Raw genomic sequence first — 19,636 nt, 5'->3', positions numbered from 1 at the left:
CAAACTCAGTTGTATGTTTGGAGAGTTCTGTTTTTACCTTGCTATACTTTCTTTTGGCAGTTGTTTTCTGTTTTACCCTAGGGATTTTTTGCTTTTATATTACAGTGTCCTATTTTGTTTTTATGGGTTTCCTCTGTGTGCAAGTGTGTAAGTCTCAGAGTCTATGTGCTTCTGGTGCTTTTTCTTCGGCTCTTTTGTGTCCTTGCTTTGACCTTTTCTGGTTTGTATTATTAGTACCATCATCATCATCAACTTTATTTTCTAGATGCCTGTTTATATTCTGATGAGAGACAGAAAGGGTTGAATTTGGGTGGGTCAGAGGGAAGGATCTGGGAGGAGTTGGGGGGACGAAGGGAACACTAGAATCAGGATATACTATATTTTTTTAAATCTTATTTCGATTAAGAAAACAAGCAAAACACATGCCTCTAAACCAGGCACTGGGAAGGAAGAGACAGAAGGGTCGTTGATGTTCGCTGCCCACTCATTCTAACCAAAATGTATACTTCCAGGCTCTGTGAGACTGTAAAGTGATAGAGGAGGACAAGTGACATTGACCTCTGGCCTCTATATTTACGTGCACACCCACATGTGCGCGCCCATGCATACACACACAATTATGAAAATAACAAAGCTAATCAATGGGGTAACTACAATTTGAATTAGCATGGAGAGATTTCCACTTTCAATATTAAATTAAGGGTTTGTAATGGTCATTGAATGCCTGGCCTATGTGTCTCACTGAACATCTCATTTAGGAATGCCTTAGAACATTAGCACATGAAGACAAACATTTCCAGCGCAAATATTTGTAGAACAAGAACCAAAAGTAAAAAGGTCAGCGTAGCCTTGCTTTTCCATAGCCATCTAAGTGTATTTCTAAATATATCTAAATGGAACATAAGAGAGGATGTTCACATATATATTCTTAAATATTTAGAGGAAAAGATACAGTCGGGAACACCATGAAGGATATATGTGTGAACTTGTAGCTCTGCCAACATCCACAAACCTGAGCATCTTGCTCTGTGGTTAACTAGGACTGACATTGTCCAGGCACAGGATGACCGTGCTAATACTGATTTGTTTTCAAGGAAAGATTTTATAAAGATCTCATTTATTATAAAGCTCGATCCTAATGAGAGGGAATGTTAAATAACTCTTTTAGCCAGAAAGGCAAAGTATTTTTATTCTTAGATAATTTTTCAAGACTGTCGGGGCTTTTCAACATCTACCCAAAGAATTCCTGTCTCAGTTTCTGATTTAAAAATTAATCCAGCTTTCTTATTTCATATGCAGAATAAATTTTTCCATGACAAAATGCTATCACAGGATCACATCAAAGAAATGTGCATTTGGGATGGAAGCATTTCACCCCAAATTCTAGAGACCACTAGTGTCACTTGTTTGAACTTGAAGCATCAAGACATCAAGGAGGATCTGCCGGTATCCATGGATAAAATCTCAACAAAGGCAGCACATTTCCTAATGTGCCACCCAGTGCCTCCTACTAGGGTCACACAGTAATGGTCATTTACCAGCAACTGTATAATTACCTTGAAAGTTAGATAGTAATTCTGTGGCAGTTTAAAAAAAAAAAAAAAAAAGGTTCCCATATGCTCGTAGGGAATGGCAATATTAGGAGGTGTGGCCTTGGAGGAAGTGTGTCACTGTGTAGGTGGTCTTTGAGGTTTCAAATGCTCAAGCCAGGCTAGTGCCATTGTTTCTTCCTGTTGCCTGCAAATTTAGATCTCAAACTCTCAGATACACATCCAGCACCATGTCTACCCCTGCACTGCCATGCTTCCCACCATGATGATAATGGACTAAATGTCTAAAGCCAGCCTCAACTAAATGTTGTCCTTTGTCAAAGTTGATGTGATCATGGCATCTATTCATACCAATAAAATCCTACCTAAGACAAATACCTATGCCTCATCCTCACAAACTGTACTTAATAGGTGTATGTTTTGTAAAACACTACATGACCAGTGAAGAGAAGAAAACTGAAATTTCATTCTTTAAGCTGACAGATGCTGTTATAAACAGAGTTAAATCTTATTTATTTCAAAATTTAAAGAGCTTCTCAGGGCTTCCAAAAGTCTCATGTAACACAATGGACCTATAGGATATGATTTTTAATCTTTTATGTTTATTCTTATGTGTATGGCTATCTTCCCTGCATGTATGTCTGTGCAGCTTGTGTGTGCAGAGCCACAGGAGACCAGACGAGAGGGCTGGAGACCCTGAGACTGGTGTTACACACTTGTGAGCTGCCACATGAGTGCAGGTGAGGCCTCTGGAAGAGCAGCCACCACTGAGCCATCTTCCCAGCCTCCATGGTATGATTTTAATATATAGCATTTTAATATTGATTTAGTACTCAATAAATGGCTCCACAGGTAAAGTATTTGTCACCAAGTCTGATGAGCCAAGTTTGATCCTAGGGACTTACATGGTAGAACAAAAGACCCAAGACTTTCAAGTTGTCCTCTGGCCTTAACATGTGTACTCTTGAATGCACACATGTACTCACACGCACCAAAAAATGTAATTAAATTTTTGGTATTTATCCTTCCGACAGACTTTTTTTTAAAACAAAAAAAGAACCACACTTCACCCAACATTATTGATGCTTCTGCTTGGGGAATCCTACAAACTATAGTCTCAGTTAGGTTGTGCGTGTTTATGAATGTGTGTGTGTGTGTGTGTGTGTGTGTGTGTGTAGGGCTGGATGTACCAGATACAATCAGAGAGAAGATCCATGCCACGATACATTTGTTTCCAGTTTATAACACATTAGCACAAATATTGAGTGGTATAAGACACCAAAATACATCTTAGGGTTGTGCATGGTAGACGTTGGACACACACTTTACTCTTAGCCATGCTAAAAGCCAGGATTTGACAGGGCTATATTCCCTGCTAGCTCTAGGAGGAGTCTGATCCTTGCTTTTCCCCATTCCATGGGCTTCATACATTCCTTGGCCCACTGCCCATTTCCTCCATTGTCAAAGCCAGCAATATTGCATCCCTCTGATCATTCTTCTGTAGTTATGTTTCCCTCTGATCACAGCCAGGGAAAGCTTTCAGCTTTTAAAGATTCATTTTAAAGATTCATGTGATTAGATTAGTTCCACTTGGCCAGGCCTGAATAATCTCCCCATGTCAGCATCTGCAGAGTCCCCCTTTTCCATGTAAGGTAACATAATCATGGATTCTAGGAACTGTTTTTTTTTTTTTTTTTTTTTTTTTTGAGCATTTATGGGTGGGGCATTATTTCACCTACTACATATGGGTTGGTAAGAATACCTTGAGAGTTCTGGCCAGAAGACAAGGTCAAGGTCTAAGAAAGAAAGATCACAGGCGTTTGTTCAACGATTTTCTACAATGTAATAGTACTGAGGAAATTAAAACCATTGTCTGGGTAAGAAATGTTGAATAAACCAAGTATAGGTTTATCAACATCAAGACTTAGCTCTGTCCTCATGAAGGAAGAACGTTCGTCTGCAAACAAGATACTCCCCAGTCACAGCCAGCTGGCCCTTGAGTAGCAGGGGTTAATTCTATGGGTTATAGTCATATCAGTAAAAGGGGTGAATCTCTAATTGTCATTATCAAAGGAACTATTTATTCATTGTTTCCAATGATGTAGTGCTAAATATCCAGATTCCCAGTAAGAAAACTAAGTGGGTTTAGGTTTTTTGTTTGTTTGTTTGTTTGTTTGACAATGTCTCATTATGTGGCCCAAGCTAGACTGGAACTAGCAATTTCCCTCCCTTAGAATCCTAAAAGCTAATGTTACAATCATGAGCTTCCATACCCAGCTGAAATGAATTATTTTAGTTAATTTCTTGTGTGTACGTGTGAGTGTGTGTTGGTTGAAATTTGAACCCAGGACCGTTTGATGCTAGTCAAATACACACCATTATCTTATCTACCTTCTCTGCAAGTAACGTTTTATAGTTATACTACTTAATAAGATTTTATCTTCACCAAACCAGTAAATTGTACACATCTGTATCCACATCCTGAGTTATTTTCTTTTTATGCTTCACTAAGCATTTATATTGAAAAATACCAAATTCAGGGCAAGGCATTCTCATTAACACTGATTTCCAACACACATTTTATATATCTACAATCCATATATAAGGAAAAGTCTTTGCCATCTTACATGCTGAAACTGTAAAGAAGTAAGGAAATGAAAGAGTCGGCAACTGTGGGGGTGGGAGTGGAGTTTGACCATTTTCTCTTCCATGTGTGAGTCCAGAGAAGGGAAATGCACACGATAAAGAAAATAATTCAGAAGCTCTTTTAGGGACATCTAAAGAAATGGATGCACGAAAGAAACGGATACTGGTTAGGAGCCAGGGTGTTCAAGGTTAATAAAGAAGACCTGGGAAGTCAAGGACACACGCTGTAGGGCAGCAATGACTATGTCTCTGTCTCAGACAGTGCTCATGGGCTGCATCACCCATCATTAACAGGAGGAACCGAGTTCTTCAGCTAGTGAAGGCAGTGCTGGGACATGAACATATACCTCAAGCCTTAGCCACAGGGAGGATGTGTTGAGGACCTAAGCTATATCCACAATTATATCCAGTTTCAAATATGGCTGGCTCCTTACCCATGAGTAATTAAAGAATTACTTTAGCACGAAGGACTTCAGTTTCTTTATCTTGGGAGAAGTCAAAAGTAACACTGTTTCCAAAGGACCACTATCAGGGCTAAGAGATAAGCTACATGAAAACAATCAGAGAATAATAATCTCACAATACATTTCTGTTGAGGCTATTACCCATTCCTCTATGTTTACTTCACAAAAAAATGGGTCTTGCCTTTCAGGAAGAATTTCATTGATTACTTCTGAGACTCACATCAGTGATATTTGTATGCCCACCAGCCCTAGGTTAAATTTACATCTTTTCCAGCAAGGTGTGGTGGATGGTACTGAACATTATTTTCTTCTAAAAGGTGGTGTCATGCCTATCCAGAGACCTGGGGCCTGACACCACTTGAAACTTGCTAATCACATCTGGTTTAGCTTTAGACATTTTCTGGGACTTTGCCAGCAGCTACGACATTTTAATGGCTACAATAAACCTCAAAGCCTCATCAAATCTTTGCTGTATGTGTGAAAATTATGTCCTCCTCAATTAAACATTCAATCTGGGTTCACACCAAGGCCTTATGGAAAGGGAGGTGAAACTGAATGGGGACTGGAGATGAAACGGACCGCCTTGATCCTCGCCATCTCGCCAGATGCTATTTAGAAGAAAAAGAAATTCATTAGAGAAGCCAGGCTCTGTGTTTTCTTTAAATATTTACTGGGTACCTTTCATGTGTTAAAAACACTGGCATCTCTAAAGATTAGCAGGGCATTTTTGTTTAAATATTCAATGTGTGTGGGGTCGGGGGTGGCATTCTCTCCTTGGTGTTCGAGGGACTTCATGTGTCTGGGGGATGCACAGTTTAGGGAAGGGACATAAGCCAGGTGATGCCCAGTCTCTTCTGAAAGCTGGTCTGCTAGCTCCAGAAACTCCCGGAGGTCCTTGGAGTGACTGAGGGGAGTGTCAGTGGAGATGCAGAGGCCAAAGGGGCACTCAGCAGCATCCCTAGACAAAGTGAGGCGCCCTGGGAAACCTTCCTGTCCACTCTCCTCCCATGCCTTTGCTATTCAACATCAAGCTCCTATAGACGAGGAGAGTCATGAGGACACCGGGGGGCATAGCCCCTGACAGGAGAGGGTAAGATCAAACAGAGATCAAGTTTCTTCTCAAACATCTATGAAGGGTCAGGCCAAGGGACAGAGAGACGGGCCTATGAATTGACTCTAAGGGACAGCCTATATCTTGGATCCCTATTCTGTACTACAGGACATTTGCTGCCATCTGTGAGAGTCCCCTGCCTCCTAAGTCTACCCCAGAAGAAGTACAGAGAAGACTCCATGTTATGGCTTACCTATTATGTTTAATTACAATATGTATCGAGTTGGTATCAGAGATAAAGATAAAGCTGTCAGGTCCTTACAAAAGAACCCAAAGGTCACATATAAGATCCCTGCAGGAACGGTCCACTTGGTTGAATTCATTCCCTCAGTACCATCAACAGTGCGAGTGGGTGTGGGGAAGAATCAGAATGCTCTTTTAAAAATAATTTACAATGTTAAAAACATAAACTTGTAACCACCATCCATACTTGAACAAGTTTTATTTCCAAAGTAGAAATAAATAACTCCCCTGCTCCTATGGGCACAATGCTTCCACTTTGCCTCCACGGCCAGGCCGGTCTCAAACTGAAGAGCGGAGGACTGAAGCACTCTTTCACAATAAACATTTTTTAATGTTTATTTTATGGTTTAGTGCAAAGATATTCCTGGTTGAAGCTCTTCATTTCCTCACACTTTACTTCTGGCACCTGGGGCACCTGGGGGGTGGCAGGGGTGTGTGTGCTCTATTTCCACATTAACACACTCCCTAGAGTCTCCACTGGTTCCCAACAGTGCCAAGGCTAGTATTTATATTCCTGGACAAAAAGATGTCTCCACCTTGAAAACACAGGACATAAGAGATGCCAAAGGAAAATCCCTGCCCAAGAGACACATACTTTCACCTTCTAAAAAGAAAGCAAAGGAAAGAAAAGAAAGGAAAAAAGGAAAAAAAGAAAAAGCAGCTTTCAGGTTTTTGGATTCCATCATTTAAAATGCACATTTAACTGAAATAGAACATTTAATGTGGGCTTTTTCATCATTAAAGTTGTATCAAAAATAAATCTAGAGTTATGGTACATATGCACATGTGACAAGAACATCTTTCTATATCCATATGTGTTTATGTGTGTTTATATGCATATACATATCTGTATGTATGTGTATGTATAGTAAAACAAGCTTAGAACATATATGATATGTTAATAGGTCTGATCAAAGCAGAAGGCACGTGCCTCTGTCTACAGATAATTTCCCTAAATCTCCTCTTCCTCATCTCTAAAATGACATTAATCTAGTTCCTGCTTATCATGGTTGTTCTAAGAATGATATAAGAAAATTGAGTGCTTGTAACAAGCACCCATTATTATTAAATTTGTAATTATGGCTTTCAGAAGAAGGAAGACATGGAGTTGGGGAAAGAGTAGGGAAAGTGCTTGCCTTGTAAGTATAAGGACTCAAGGTTGAAGCCCAGAACCTGGTTTTAAAAGCAGGTATGGTGGTGAGCACTTGTAATGCTAGGACGGCCAGGTGAAGGGTGAGCAGACTCCTGGGATTTGTTTGCAAACCAGTGTAGCCGACATGGTGAGTTCTTGGCCAGTGAAGGAGAGATCATGGCCCAAGGACAAAACAAAAAACTAAACCAACAAGATAAGCTATGCCCAAGAGTTGCTGACCCCACAGTTGACTGGCCTACACACACACACACACACACACACACACTCCCATGAACAGTTGCTTGCAAACCCTTCCAAACACAAACCGGTGAGCATATGGGAGTAAAGGGTGCTATGGCGAGACACAGATCAAATGATCAATGGCTAAATCAGAGGAACGCATAGATTTACTGCATGCAAGTAGTGCCCAGAGAAGGAACATCCATGCTGGCTGCAGGAGCCCACGAGAGATCTCCATCCCATCCACTCCGTGAGCCAGCCATCAGACGAAACTGTTCTAAGAAGTCGCCCTTGCAGTGATCACAACAGTCCCCATTACCTTCTAGTTGACGCTTCAGCTTCCTCAAATCCTTTAGGAGGTCTTCAAACTTGACTTGAGAGGCCAGGAAGAAATCCTGTGGTTCAGGCAGCGGGAAAACACTCTTGTCTGTTCCAGCTTCCTAAAAAACAGGGTAAGCAAGAGAGCATTCTACTTGCCATTTGTTGCTTTGGTTGACATTCCAAAACATCAGTGAGAATAAAAAAAATTAAGCTCAGTCACACAGCTAAATAAGAATCACGGTACTGCCTTCCTAAACCAGGACCCTCCCTGTACTTTGAAGCCTTTGACTCCATTATGGTATCTTTTTGGTCTTCCGGACATTGAGATTAGCTATGGTGCCAGCTTGGGCTACGTTTTGATCTTACCTTAGGAGTGCAAGAAGAAACTGTCAGGTATATTCTAACCTGTTTCTCTCTATTCCCATGGAAAAAGACAGGGGCAGCACATGAAAGTGCTTACACTGAAAGTCCCTGTTTGAGTTACACATGCTAGCAATTAGATAACTCATCTTGGGCTGTGCCCGTGGGTGTGTGTTGGCTAAGAAGGCATTGAATGGGAGATGCTACCGATTCCTTTACTTACCCTTTCTGCAGCTTAAGCTATGATGATTGTGTGCACAATCTGACTTGCGTGTGTATGAAGGGCATCTAACTGCTGTTGGCTTATTTTAGGAGGTATCTGCAGTGTGTATGGTTGGGTTATAGTTTTGACAAGGTCCACAGCCCTATCTGATGGACGATCTGAGCTGTGAATTATCTTAAGAGACAAACACTTCAGGCATACTGAAACCTAAGGGGAGCCTTAAATATTCTCTGCAGCCTAGGCTGTTTTCGCCTGAGTTGTTTAATGTAAGCTCTATCTTGCATATCTTAGACAGTCTTCACTTGTTTCTCGCTCTGCACACACTACTTTGCCAGCTGCCCTTCACATTCCATCTTTCCCAGTGCCATTAGGAGTAACTCCAAATGCCAAAACTGCTTTACAAGGTTCTTTATGATCTGGCCGCTGTCTACAGTACCAGCTTTAGATCTACCTTCCCCCAACCTCAAGTCCTACTCCTGAGCCTTCCTGAAACAAGAGAACAAGTGAGTCTCTTGCCTCTAGGCCTTTACGTACAAAGCTGTTCTTTGCATCTCCCTAGAATTTCCTCACGGCTCCTTATTCATACCTATCGTTCAAGTCTTAACACAAACAGTACTTCCTCAACGATTTCTAGGACCTCCCGAAACTTGGGTGTTTCTCTGTGTTATCCAAGAATGTCTGATCCTATCACCATAGCACTTATTGCTATTAATTTAGAATGTTTAGCTTTAGATTGTATGCCTGATGTGTCACTGGACTATAAACACATCAGTGGTAAGGACTCTGCCTTACGCTTGGTAAAGTATATAATATCTGACATATCAATAAATGGTTTTGGTTGGTAGGCAGCACAGCAGAGAGTTCATGAAATATTGTTCTGCGAAGTCAGCAAGTTTACTATAAGACACACACACACACACATAGTGTGTGTGTGTGTGTATTTAGCTTTAGAGAATTTCATACATGTATAAGGTATATTTGATCAAATCTACTCCCCATTCCTATGCTCATTAAAAATTTCCCCTTTCCCCTAAAACCTCTTTTCTCTTCCAACGTTTCATGTTTTCTTTTAAGAATACTGAGTCCACTTAGTACTGTCTTGTATGCAAAAGCATGTAGGGTCATCCACTAGAGCATGGATGGGCTCCCAGTGGCTTCATCCCTGAAGAAGTGGCTTGTCAGTAAAGGGTGGTACTTTTTGAGCTCCTTCACTATCCACAATGGGATTTGGACTGTCTTAATCTTAGAAGGTCTGCTTAGAGCTGACTGCTCCACAGTACCAGATGTGTAGCTTGTGACTATGTTTTCCTATAGTTTCAGGAGTTGCCTGGACCCTTGCCCTTTCTCTAACTCAGCAATTCTCAACCTGTGGATTACAACCCCTATGGGGATTGAATGACCCTTTCAAAGGGGTTGATTAAGACCATCAGAAAACACAGATATTTATGATTTATTACTGTAGCAAAAGTACAGTTATGAAATAGCATTATAAATAATTTTATGGCTGGGATCAGCACAACATGAAAAACTGTATTAAAGGGTCACAACATTAGGAAGGTTGATTAACCACTACTCTAAGTCTTTCAGGTTCATTTGGATTTTTGGGGAAGGTGGCTCTCCACATTTTACCAGTACTTAATCTATCCATATTTCTCAATCTTCCCATACTTATTTTTATACTTTAAAAACAGCTGGAACATTGTGAATGTCAAGTCTGAATGCAAAATGAAAGCCATCTGAGGCGCTCATGGAGACCAACACTGGAGGAATCTGGCTATAGTACTTCCCAAGCTGTGTGCCTGAATCTACTATGGCTTGTTTTTCCTGTAAGGTGGAAAAAGAGAAAAGACTGGTGATGAGTCAGCCTGGTAAGGGGCCTTGTCAAACCAAAGGGAGTTGGCAAGGTGTCATCTCTGCGTTGTTTCCTTCAGTCTACATGGACCTATACTTGGATCCAATGCACAAATGTGGACCGGGCTTAATCTATATCTGCAACTATTCTTATTAGATTTTGCTCCATACAGGCAATTCCATTGCATCCTGCACTCATCAACGATCATAGACCATAGACTAATCCCAGCATCTCTTTGGAGAACAAACTGATCACTGGACAGAGGCGAATCTGACCTTGCCCATCTGGAATTTAAAATGTCACCTGCCAGTACTCCTCAGGGTAATTGTGCCCGGTAGGTATCTGCTGTCAGAACCCGGAGTATGCTCAGGACGTGCCTGCTGCTGCTAAGTTTCTTGAAGCTCAACATATCTCTCTCAATCCAGAAAAACAAAACAAAATAAAACCACCTACTTCCTCACACCTAGTTCTTTACATCTGCCAGTGCTGATGATGTTTGCATTAACATATGTGGCTAATGTTTACTGGACACCACCGAGGTAGACACTAGAAAGTCAGCAGGGAATTCTATCTCTCAAAGGAGCAGTGTCAAGATCACTGGCAGCTTTACACTATCCACACAACAAGCAAAAGCAATCACTGGAGACCTTTAAAGAATCTTCACCCAGGCTTCCAAACTGAGTGCTTTGAAGATTTCCTTTAAGGATCAGGATGCAAGAAAATGCTTATGGAAGGAGAGCAATGAAAGAGTAACTAATGATTGAGTTTATTGTAGTTTCCACGTTTACAAATGCACATTCATCATGCATAGTAATTGAAGTAAAAAGGAATCATAGCCCTAACATCCCAAAATAATAAGGAAATGCATAACTATATACCATTCCAGGATTTGGGGGGGACTTAGTGTTAAATTTACATATATACGACTGGCTGGTTTTGTATGTCAACTTGACACAAGCTGGACTTATCACAGAGAAAGGAGCCTCCCTTGAAGATCCATGAGATCCAGCTGTAAGGTATTTTCTCAATTAGTGATCAAGGGTGGGAAGGTCCATTGTAGGTAGTGCCATCCCTGGGCTGGCAGTCTTGGGTTCTATAAGAAAGCAAGCTGAGCAAGCCAGGGGAAGCAAGCCAGTAAGTAACATCCCTCCATGGCCTCAGTTCCTGCATCCTGACCTGCTTGAGTTCCAGTCCTGACTTCCTTTGGGGATGAACAGCAATGTGGAAGTATAAGCTGAATAAATCCTTTCCTCTGCAACTTGCTTCTTGGTCATGATGTTTGCACTGGAATAGAAACCCTGACTAAGACACACACTCGAGCACATGTGCTCGAGCGTAAACACACACATTTGAAACACATGCATATAATTTTTCCTTGTTTTTTCTTTCTTTCTTTTTTTTTTTTTTTTTGAGACAAGGTTTCTCTGTATATTCCTGACTGTCCTGCAACTCACTTTGTAGACCAAACTGGCCTGGAACTCAGAGGTCCACCTGCCTCTGTCTCCCTGCTGAGATTAAAGGTGTGTGCCCTTCTTCATGCATGCATGCATATAGTTTAGAAGCAGACAGAAATATTCTCCAGGGCTACTACACTGTGTCTTAAACATTTTCAATAGCAGTATGCTATTCTATTCCATGATTCTAACCTGATTCTGTTGACTTCATTGTTATCCACTGGATACCTACAAAAAACTCAGAACTTTACTATTACTAATTATCATAAGCAGAACAGTACTGTGAGTCTTCAGTTATAGATCTCTAGATGTATACATATTTCCAGACCTTTTGATACAGGGATGCTGAAATCTTGTGAGCACATATATATCAATTAAGAAAAGGTGTCCCCCTGTAAGACTGCTGGATCCTGTTGTTTTTAATTCCTTGACAAGAACCCATAATGTGATTTACATAGTACCTGTACCATTTTACATTCTCAGAAACCATGGTCAAGGGTTCTAAAACGTCCCTAACCTTGGCAACACTTTTTTTTTTTTTTAATTCTAGAGTGACTGTCCTAATGGATATGTTAGCACATCTCACCATGGCTGTGGCTACTAATTATTGATGCTGGACATTTTTGGTACACATGTTCATCATTACTGTGGTCTTTATTTATGTAAAATTATACCATTTCTTCATATGGCTCTGCACTTTCCAGAAAAGTCCATAATATGTCATTGTGAGCTTTTTCCCTAAGACCTCCAAATAGGTTATTTCCCGAGGGGAATATTAACAGGAAAAACAAAATTCATAACAATGTGAGTCAGGAAGCTAGAGGGAGGGCCCGTGATTACGAGCATTTGGTGCTTTTGCAGAGGACCTGGATCTACTTGCCGCTATCAACACAGCAGCTCACAACAGCCTGTAACTCTGGATCCAGTGGTCTGATGCTGATGCCATTTTCTGGCCACTGCAGGTACCACATATGTATGTGCTATACTTACACAGGCAGGCAAACCATATATATATATATATATATATATACATACATATATATATATATAAAATGAAAATAAATAAATCTTAAAACAAAAGACTTGAGACAAAGATAGTTCCGGTCCAGGTGGACAGCAGAGTCTCAGGTCTTGATTCACTTTAAGTGGCGATCCATTTCTATTTGAATATAAACATTGAATTGGAGGCACACATAGAAGACTATGGGAAGCTCTAGGGCAGCATTCCTCAAGCCGTGGGTCGTGACCCCTTCAGGAGTAGAACAACACTCTTAACGGGAGTCACATATCACATATCCTGCATATCAGATATTTCCATTGCAATTCATAATGGTAGCAAAACTAGGGTTAGGAAGTAACAGTGAAATAATGTTATGGTTGGGGGTCAGCACAACATGAGGAACTGCATTAAAGGGGCACATCAGGAAGGTTGAGAACTGCTGGTCTAGAGGGAACTGCCGAGAGCCAGGGAGATCCAGAGATAGGAAATGAGGTGGGATGCACAGGAATTCTCGGGGGGGGGGGGGCAGCTTTAATGCCTCCATGAACCGGGGTAAGCAGGAAAGCAAAGTGGAGTGACCCTGGAAACAACTTGGCTGGCAGGCAGCAAATGGTGACTGAGGAGTGTACCTCTCCATAGCTGGGTGACCAACAATCACTAAAACCTTGACAGAAAGAAGGGAGAAGTTAAGTGGGATGCAACCAGCCTAGCTGCACATACACAGATTGAGTACAGATACACTCACCAGGCAGGGTGGGGGAAAGTATTAAAGAGTTCACAAGCACTGTAGCCGTCTGCTAGACAGAATTAGACCCTAGAACAAGGCGCTGTGATCTTGGTTTTACCTTGTTTCTCCCTCAATTGCTTTTTTTTTTTTTTTTAAACCAACTACCAACAGCCCTTCATTCTTCATAAAATGAGAACTCTCTGTTCTTAATTCAGAAAGAAGGAATATGCTGGGCGTGGTGGCACAGGCCTTTAATCCCAGCACTTGGGAGGCAGGCAGATTTCTGAGTTCGAGGCCAGCCCTGGTCTAAAGAGTGAGTTCCAGGACAAGCCAGGACTACACAGAGAAACCCTGTCTTGAAAGAAAAAAAAAAAAAAAAGAAGAAGAAGGAATAAAGGGGAAAATTGTGTTCAGAAATAGTCTCATAGAAGTGCTTAATTCTAATTTAAATATAGTCTAAGCAGAGAGAATGTTCTTGTTTTGTTTCATTCTAAATTTTGGAATCTCTAACTTGTTCCCAGATGCATTGGTGGTTGAATTTTTGTTTTGGGGGGTTGATGTGGTTAATTCTAGCACTCAGAGGCAGGCAGAGTGAGTTCAAGTACACTCTCGTCTACATAGTGAGTTTTGGGACAGCCCGGGATTTTTATAGTGAGACTTTGTCCCCAAACAAACTAATCAATAAAAATAAGTAGGCTGGAGAGATAGCTCCGCAGTTATGAGAGTTCACTGCTCTTATAGAGCATCCGGGCTTGATTTCCAGCGTCAATGTGGCAGCTCACAATTGTAGTTCTAGAGGATCTGACACCTCTTCTGGCCTCTGCAGCCTCCTGCACATATGTGGCACACATGAACTCACACAGGCAAACATGTATATGCATGAAAATATGAATACATATATAAATAAGTCATTTTTCTTTTTTTCTTTTATTTTTTAAAGAAGAATGGCAGTGTTTTCAAGATTTCCTCAATGTTGTTTAGTATCTAGGCAACTCCTGAATGGACCTAGAGTTCAGAAAAGTCCCCAATTTGGTCACGGGGCCATGAGGGGGTCTTTCTGAAGCTTTGTTCTAAGGTAGCTTGATATGCAGCAGCCTAGGGTCTTTCAGACATTTCCTCTTCTAAAGCCCTGGGGTACCCTTCACTGGGGGCTCTCAGATACAGTGTTGTACTGGAGGAAAAGCCATCCCTCCATATATAACCAGTATCCAATTTCTGAATGATAGCGCTACATTGGCGGTGAAAACCCCCTGACAGTTGTCCCAGTGCCGTTTCCTACCTGATCATAGTATCGCAGGTAGTACTTCACAACATAGTCCACCAGATTCATCCCATTGTCCTAGGTTTTAAAGAGAAACTCAAATGACAGCTGTTCACAGAAGACTCTGCGTGCTTCCCAGTTTAGACCCGAAATCCCAGTTCTCCACACTTAAAATTTATGAGACTAAGTCATATTTCTGTTATAGACTGACCAGATTTTCCTTCCTCCTAGTTTAATCCATTTTTTAAAAAATGACACTACATCATCTTTTGTGAGGGGAAAAATAATAAAACAAGACAGGTAATCCAGGAGACAATCTCTGAGACAATTGCAGAGACCAATGTACGAGCAAAAACAAACAAATAGGCAAGCAAGCAAACAAAAATATCTGTTGCCCAATATTTCCTGGCATGCTGCCAAGGCGGGAGGGGGTGGTAAATGCTGAAGGGAGCTATGTACTAGAAGAGAAACCCATCCCTTCCTTCCAACTTCTCAGAAAATGTGTGCTCTTAATGGCGTGAAAAAACAATCAGGGCCAGCTTAAAAGAGAAGCCAAGCTACTTTATGACCCTGGAAGGCCAGGGGGAGCCAGCCCTCCCACAAGGCAGCCTTTGTGTCCTGTTCACAGGGGTCTAATTCTAATTTGCCTGTGTATTTCCCTTCCCTGCCCCCCCCCCTTCCCCACATGGGACGCCCAGATATGGGCTAGTTGTTTCTAAAAAGGTGGCTCTGCAGGGGTGTGGAGCCAAATGATAATCAGGCTCAGAAAGTTGACAGGAGACCCCAGCCCCAATTGTTGTAGGCAAAAGAATAATTCAAATACTAGGCTCAACAGTGTCTGCCACTCCAGAATGAGTAAATTACAAGCGGCCAATACTAAAGCCAAACAGATTCTAGCCTCAGCCTCTGCAGGATGACTGCGGCAGTATGCTTTTTTATCTTGTATTGCAGTAGTGGCTCAACACCTAATCACGTACGCTACAGCTAAAATAACAAAAGGATTTTTATCTCGGAACATGTGGTCTGATCTGAAAAACCTACCATTTTCAAGTCAAAAGAAAAGTGCAGAAGGGAAAAACGAACCTACATGCTTTCAGATAAACAATTACCACGGGGGGGGGGGGGGGTGGGGGGGAAGGTAAGAGAAATGGATCAGTCTGTAATATTTGGTTTTAAATGATAGGTTCAGAAGAAAAATAACCATAGCACATAGACAGTCAGTAAGAAAAGCAAATAAATACCCGACTTTTGACGTCTTTGAGTTTGGGCAGAATTTCTAAACTATATCCGTCTGCTTGCCCTCGCGTCCTGTTTCCTCCATTCATGTAGTTTCCAAAAGCCAGAATGAGAGCTAAGATATCCTTCACACTCTTCATGTGCAACAAGCCCTGCAGTGGCAAACACCAGCAGTTATGGTCTGAACTACAAACACAGTCATATTCGCTCGCTCCACAGCTAACCCTCATTAAAGTAACCAAATCCTGGTAAGTGGCTTGTGATTAGTTGTATCAACAGTTGGCAAATACAAGATACATTTCACTACAGCAGTATCATGTGGGGTGGTGTATGTCACAAACAGCCACAATTTCCTACTTGTGCAACAAAGTTATAAGCAGGGTAAGATCTTATAATGATGAGGGCTGATTATTTTTCATTACAGGTAGTTTTAATCTTTAGAAAGTTCTTATAGGTTAATAACAGACGATGTAGTTAATCTTTGATAACTTCTACAGTTGAAAGAGGTCAAATATCTTTTCAGAGTACCTTTTGGAACCACAGACTTAAATACAAAAAGTATATTCAAATTTAGGGAAGATGCAGTAGCAAGAGTGAGTGTAGTCCTCAGAGGTGAATTATGGTAATGCACTTTAAGGTCAGAGGTTACGTTCATTAAGTTTTTTCAAAAATGTATCTTCGTCGGGTGTAGTGGCTCACGCCTTTAATCCCAGAACTTGGGAGGCAGAGACAGGAGGATTTCTGAGTTCAAGGCCTGCCTGGTCTATAGAGTGAGTTCCAGGACAGCCAGGGCTACACAGAGATACCCTGTCTCGAAAAAACAAAACAAAACAAAACAAAACAAAACAAAACAAAAAAAAAAAACCCAACCAAACAAAAAAAAAAAAAAACAAAAAAACCCAAAAATGTATCTTCTCTGGGAGTTTGCTTCATATTTATTTACTTTCACAATGTTACACTGATAAGAATTCTCTTTAGCCACCTATCTTATTCATTTTTCTTTCTTCTTATCTTTGCTTAAAGTATAAACTTCCAACAAAAATTCTTTTTATACAATTAGCTAGTTTTATCTTCTTTTTAGTTACATGCACGTACGTACGTGTTTGTATGGGGGGGGCATGCGCATGTGGGGTGGTTGTGGGTATGGTCAAACATGTGGAGGTCAGAGGACAACTTGCAGGAACTGGATCTTTCTTTCCACTCCACAGATCCAACTCAGATCATCAGCTTTTGTGGCAGGTACCTTTTTGCTGAGCAGCCCAGCTTTATCTTCATTTAATTTAGGATATAACAACAACAACAACAACAACAATAATAAAGCTCAGAACTAGGTAGGCTTCTTCCCTAGTCTCTCAGGGGTTATTAGTGTGTGTATCATATCTTGTAAATGTCGTTCTTTCTTCATTAAAACACTTCTGATTTGTTGGGTGGGAGAGGCAAGCTTCCTGATAAACAATGAAATATAAAAGATTTATGGGACTCATGATCTTAAGAACATGGGTGTTAGTTAAACGCTGGGGGTTACAATTTAGCTTTATCAAGTACAGAGTATAGTGGACACAGAAATGGATGTACCACCCACTCATGATTACAGTTACTTCAAGCCTCCAAAATCTTTTCATTTTATGATGTAGAAGCTCATGTGCATGGGTTCCAAGTAAAATCTGTTTGTGATTTGAAGAGCTGAACAGGAATCAAACTATGCTGTTTTGCTTTTGGTTTTTGGTGCCAGTATGTACATGGTGAGACACTGACTTTCTTTTAGAAGAAATCTGTAAAAAGCCTCACTTTCCCCCCTTTCCATCTCTTCTTCAGACCATATTCTTCCTCCCCTATCCTCCAGACACTTAGACTAACACTCAATGTAAAGTAAAACACTAATATTGGATCTACTGCATGTCCCATTTCCTCATTTCCTACCAATAAGGGCAAACCAAACGTTTAAACAGCAGACATACCTTCGAGGCCCGTGTGACAATCTCTACTTTTCGATGTAAGGATGTGATACCCTCAGAAAATACAGCCCTGAAGATTATGCACTGGGCACGTTCGGCAAAATTGGGAATCTGGGCTAACTCATGCAAAAATCTGTAAAAATAGAAACAAATCATTTTGCTTTACACAGAGTCATAAGAAAACTGTAAGAAAGAGAGCCAATACTTATCTGCCATGGGAGATCATAATTTTGGTTTTGCTTGGCCCATGGGAAGTACTACTAGTAGGTGTGGTCTTGTTGAAGGAAGTGTGTCGCTGTGTAAACAGGCTTCAAGAGCCCCTAATGCTCAAACTTTACCCAGTGCAGAAGAGTCATTCTCCTTTGCGTGCCTTTGAATCAAGATGCAGAGCCTTCATTCCCTTTTGCAGCATCATTTCTGCTTAGAGTCTGCCAATGATGCTTCCTGCCATGATGATAATGGACTGAACCTCTGAAACTGTAAGCCAGTCCCAGTTAAATGTTTGTATTTATAAGAGTTGCTTTGGTCATGTCTGATTGCTTTGTTTATTTTATTTACTTATTTATTTACCTACCTATTTATTTACCTATTTACTTATCTATTCATTTATTTATTTATTTATTTATTTATTCATTCATTTATTTATTTATAAGAGCTGCTTTGGTTATGTCTCTTCACAGCAATGAAACCCTAAGATAGAAGTTGGTACAAAAGACTGGGGTATTGCTATGATAGGCCTGACAATGTTTTTGTTTGGAGGAATGTGGGTTTGAGGACTTGGATTTGGGAAGCAGTGGGATGCTTTAAGTGGGACTTAACTGCCCATCCTAGTAGGAATATGAAACACATTGGTACTGGGGATGATTTGAACTGTACAGCCCTAACTCTAGAGGTTTCAGAAGAGAGGAATTTTAGTATGTTGCTTGGAGACTATTCTTACGATGTTTTGGTGATGAATGTGGCTGCTTTCCTGGGGAGTCTGCCTCAGGCTAAGGTAAAGAGATTCAGATTGGTTACACTAAGGAAGGTCTCAAAAAAGCCTACTATAGACTCTGACCTGTGACAAACTTTTATGAAGAGAGTTTTGATCAGGTATAGCACACTGAGACAGGAAGAATAAAAAATAGATGGTTCAATTAATAAAGTGGCACATGAAGTACAATTAAGCTGAATCTTGTGTTCAAAGAGATAAACAGAAGAAGGAAGTGTTGACCTCGGGGCGAGATCCCACACAGATAAGCTTATGAACTGCAATTCAGAAATGGAGGGCACACCTATGATCCAGATCTTGCAGCTGGAAGACACAGGCTTGGATCCAGATCTTGAGGCATAGTGGCCATGAAAAGCTTGGGTCCAGGCATGGTGGCATATGCCTTTAACCCCATGAAAAAGATAAGCAGATCTCTGAGTTCAGGACCAGCTGGTACAGAGCAAGTTCCACAGAGAAAGCTTAGGTTCAGGTGTGCTGGACTATGCCTTTAATCACAACATTCAGGAGACAGAGGCGTATAGGTCTCTGAATTCAAGGTCAGTCTACAGAGCAAGTTCTAGGACAGCAAAGCTTAGACAGTGAAAGAGTTGTTAGAAAAAAAAAAAAAGCTTGTGATGACGTAATAGAATGATGGAGCCATGTTACAGACACAGCAAGTGGCAAAACTCAGAAGCTTTGGCCATGTGGCTCTAGCTTTAGAGTCAAGAATAGATGGAGTTACTGAGACAACTGATGCTGGTTAATTTGAGTGAAGAAAATAGTGGTGATTAAGAAGAGACCAGCATTACTGAAGTGAAATCTGGGAAGAGTTTTCTGAGAGCACAAAGAAGCTGTGTTCCAGAGACAGCCAAGGCTGTACCTCATACTGCA

At 40.9% G+C, this 19,636-nt stretch overlaps 1 protein-coding gene across 6 annotated transcripts in view; it reads right to left on the bottom strand.

Annotated features, from left to right (window-relative positions):
- Fmn1 (formin 1) overlaps positions 1-19,636 on the bottom strand; it is a 389,105-nt gene that overhangs the window by 105,774 nt on the left and 263,695 nt on the right. For 5 of the 6 annotated variants that reach the window (XM_011239295.2, XM_011239294.2, NM_001285458.1 and 2 more), the window contains 4 exons: positions 17,779-17,908; positions 15,826-15,972; positions 14,603-14,662; positions 7,706-7,826 (listed from right to left, as the gene is read on the bottom strand). In XM_011239295.2, the coding sequence (XP_011237597.1) occupies positions 7,706-7,826; positions 14,603-14,662; positions 15,826-15,972; positions 17,779-17,908 (458 nt within the window). Of the gene's footprint in view, positions 1-7,705; positions 7,827-11,318; positions 11,427-14,602; positions 14,663-15,825; positions 15,973-17,778; positions 17,909-19,636 lie in introns of all 6 variants that reach the window. The other variant, NM_010230.2, reaches the window with a different exon arrangement.

The sequence above is a fragment of the Mus musculus genome, chromosome 2, assembly GCF_000001635.26.
Source record: "Mus musculus strain C57BL/6J chromosome 2, GRCm38.p6 C57BL/6J".
In the NCBI taxonomy this organism is placed as follows: domain Eukaryota; kingdom Metazoa; phylum Chordata; class Mammalia; order Rodentia; family Muridae; genus Mus; species Mus musculus.
This window is presented reverse-complemented; position numbering and strand designations above follow the sequence as displayed.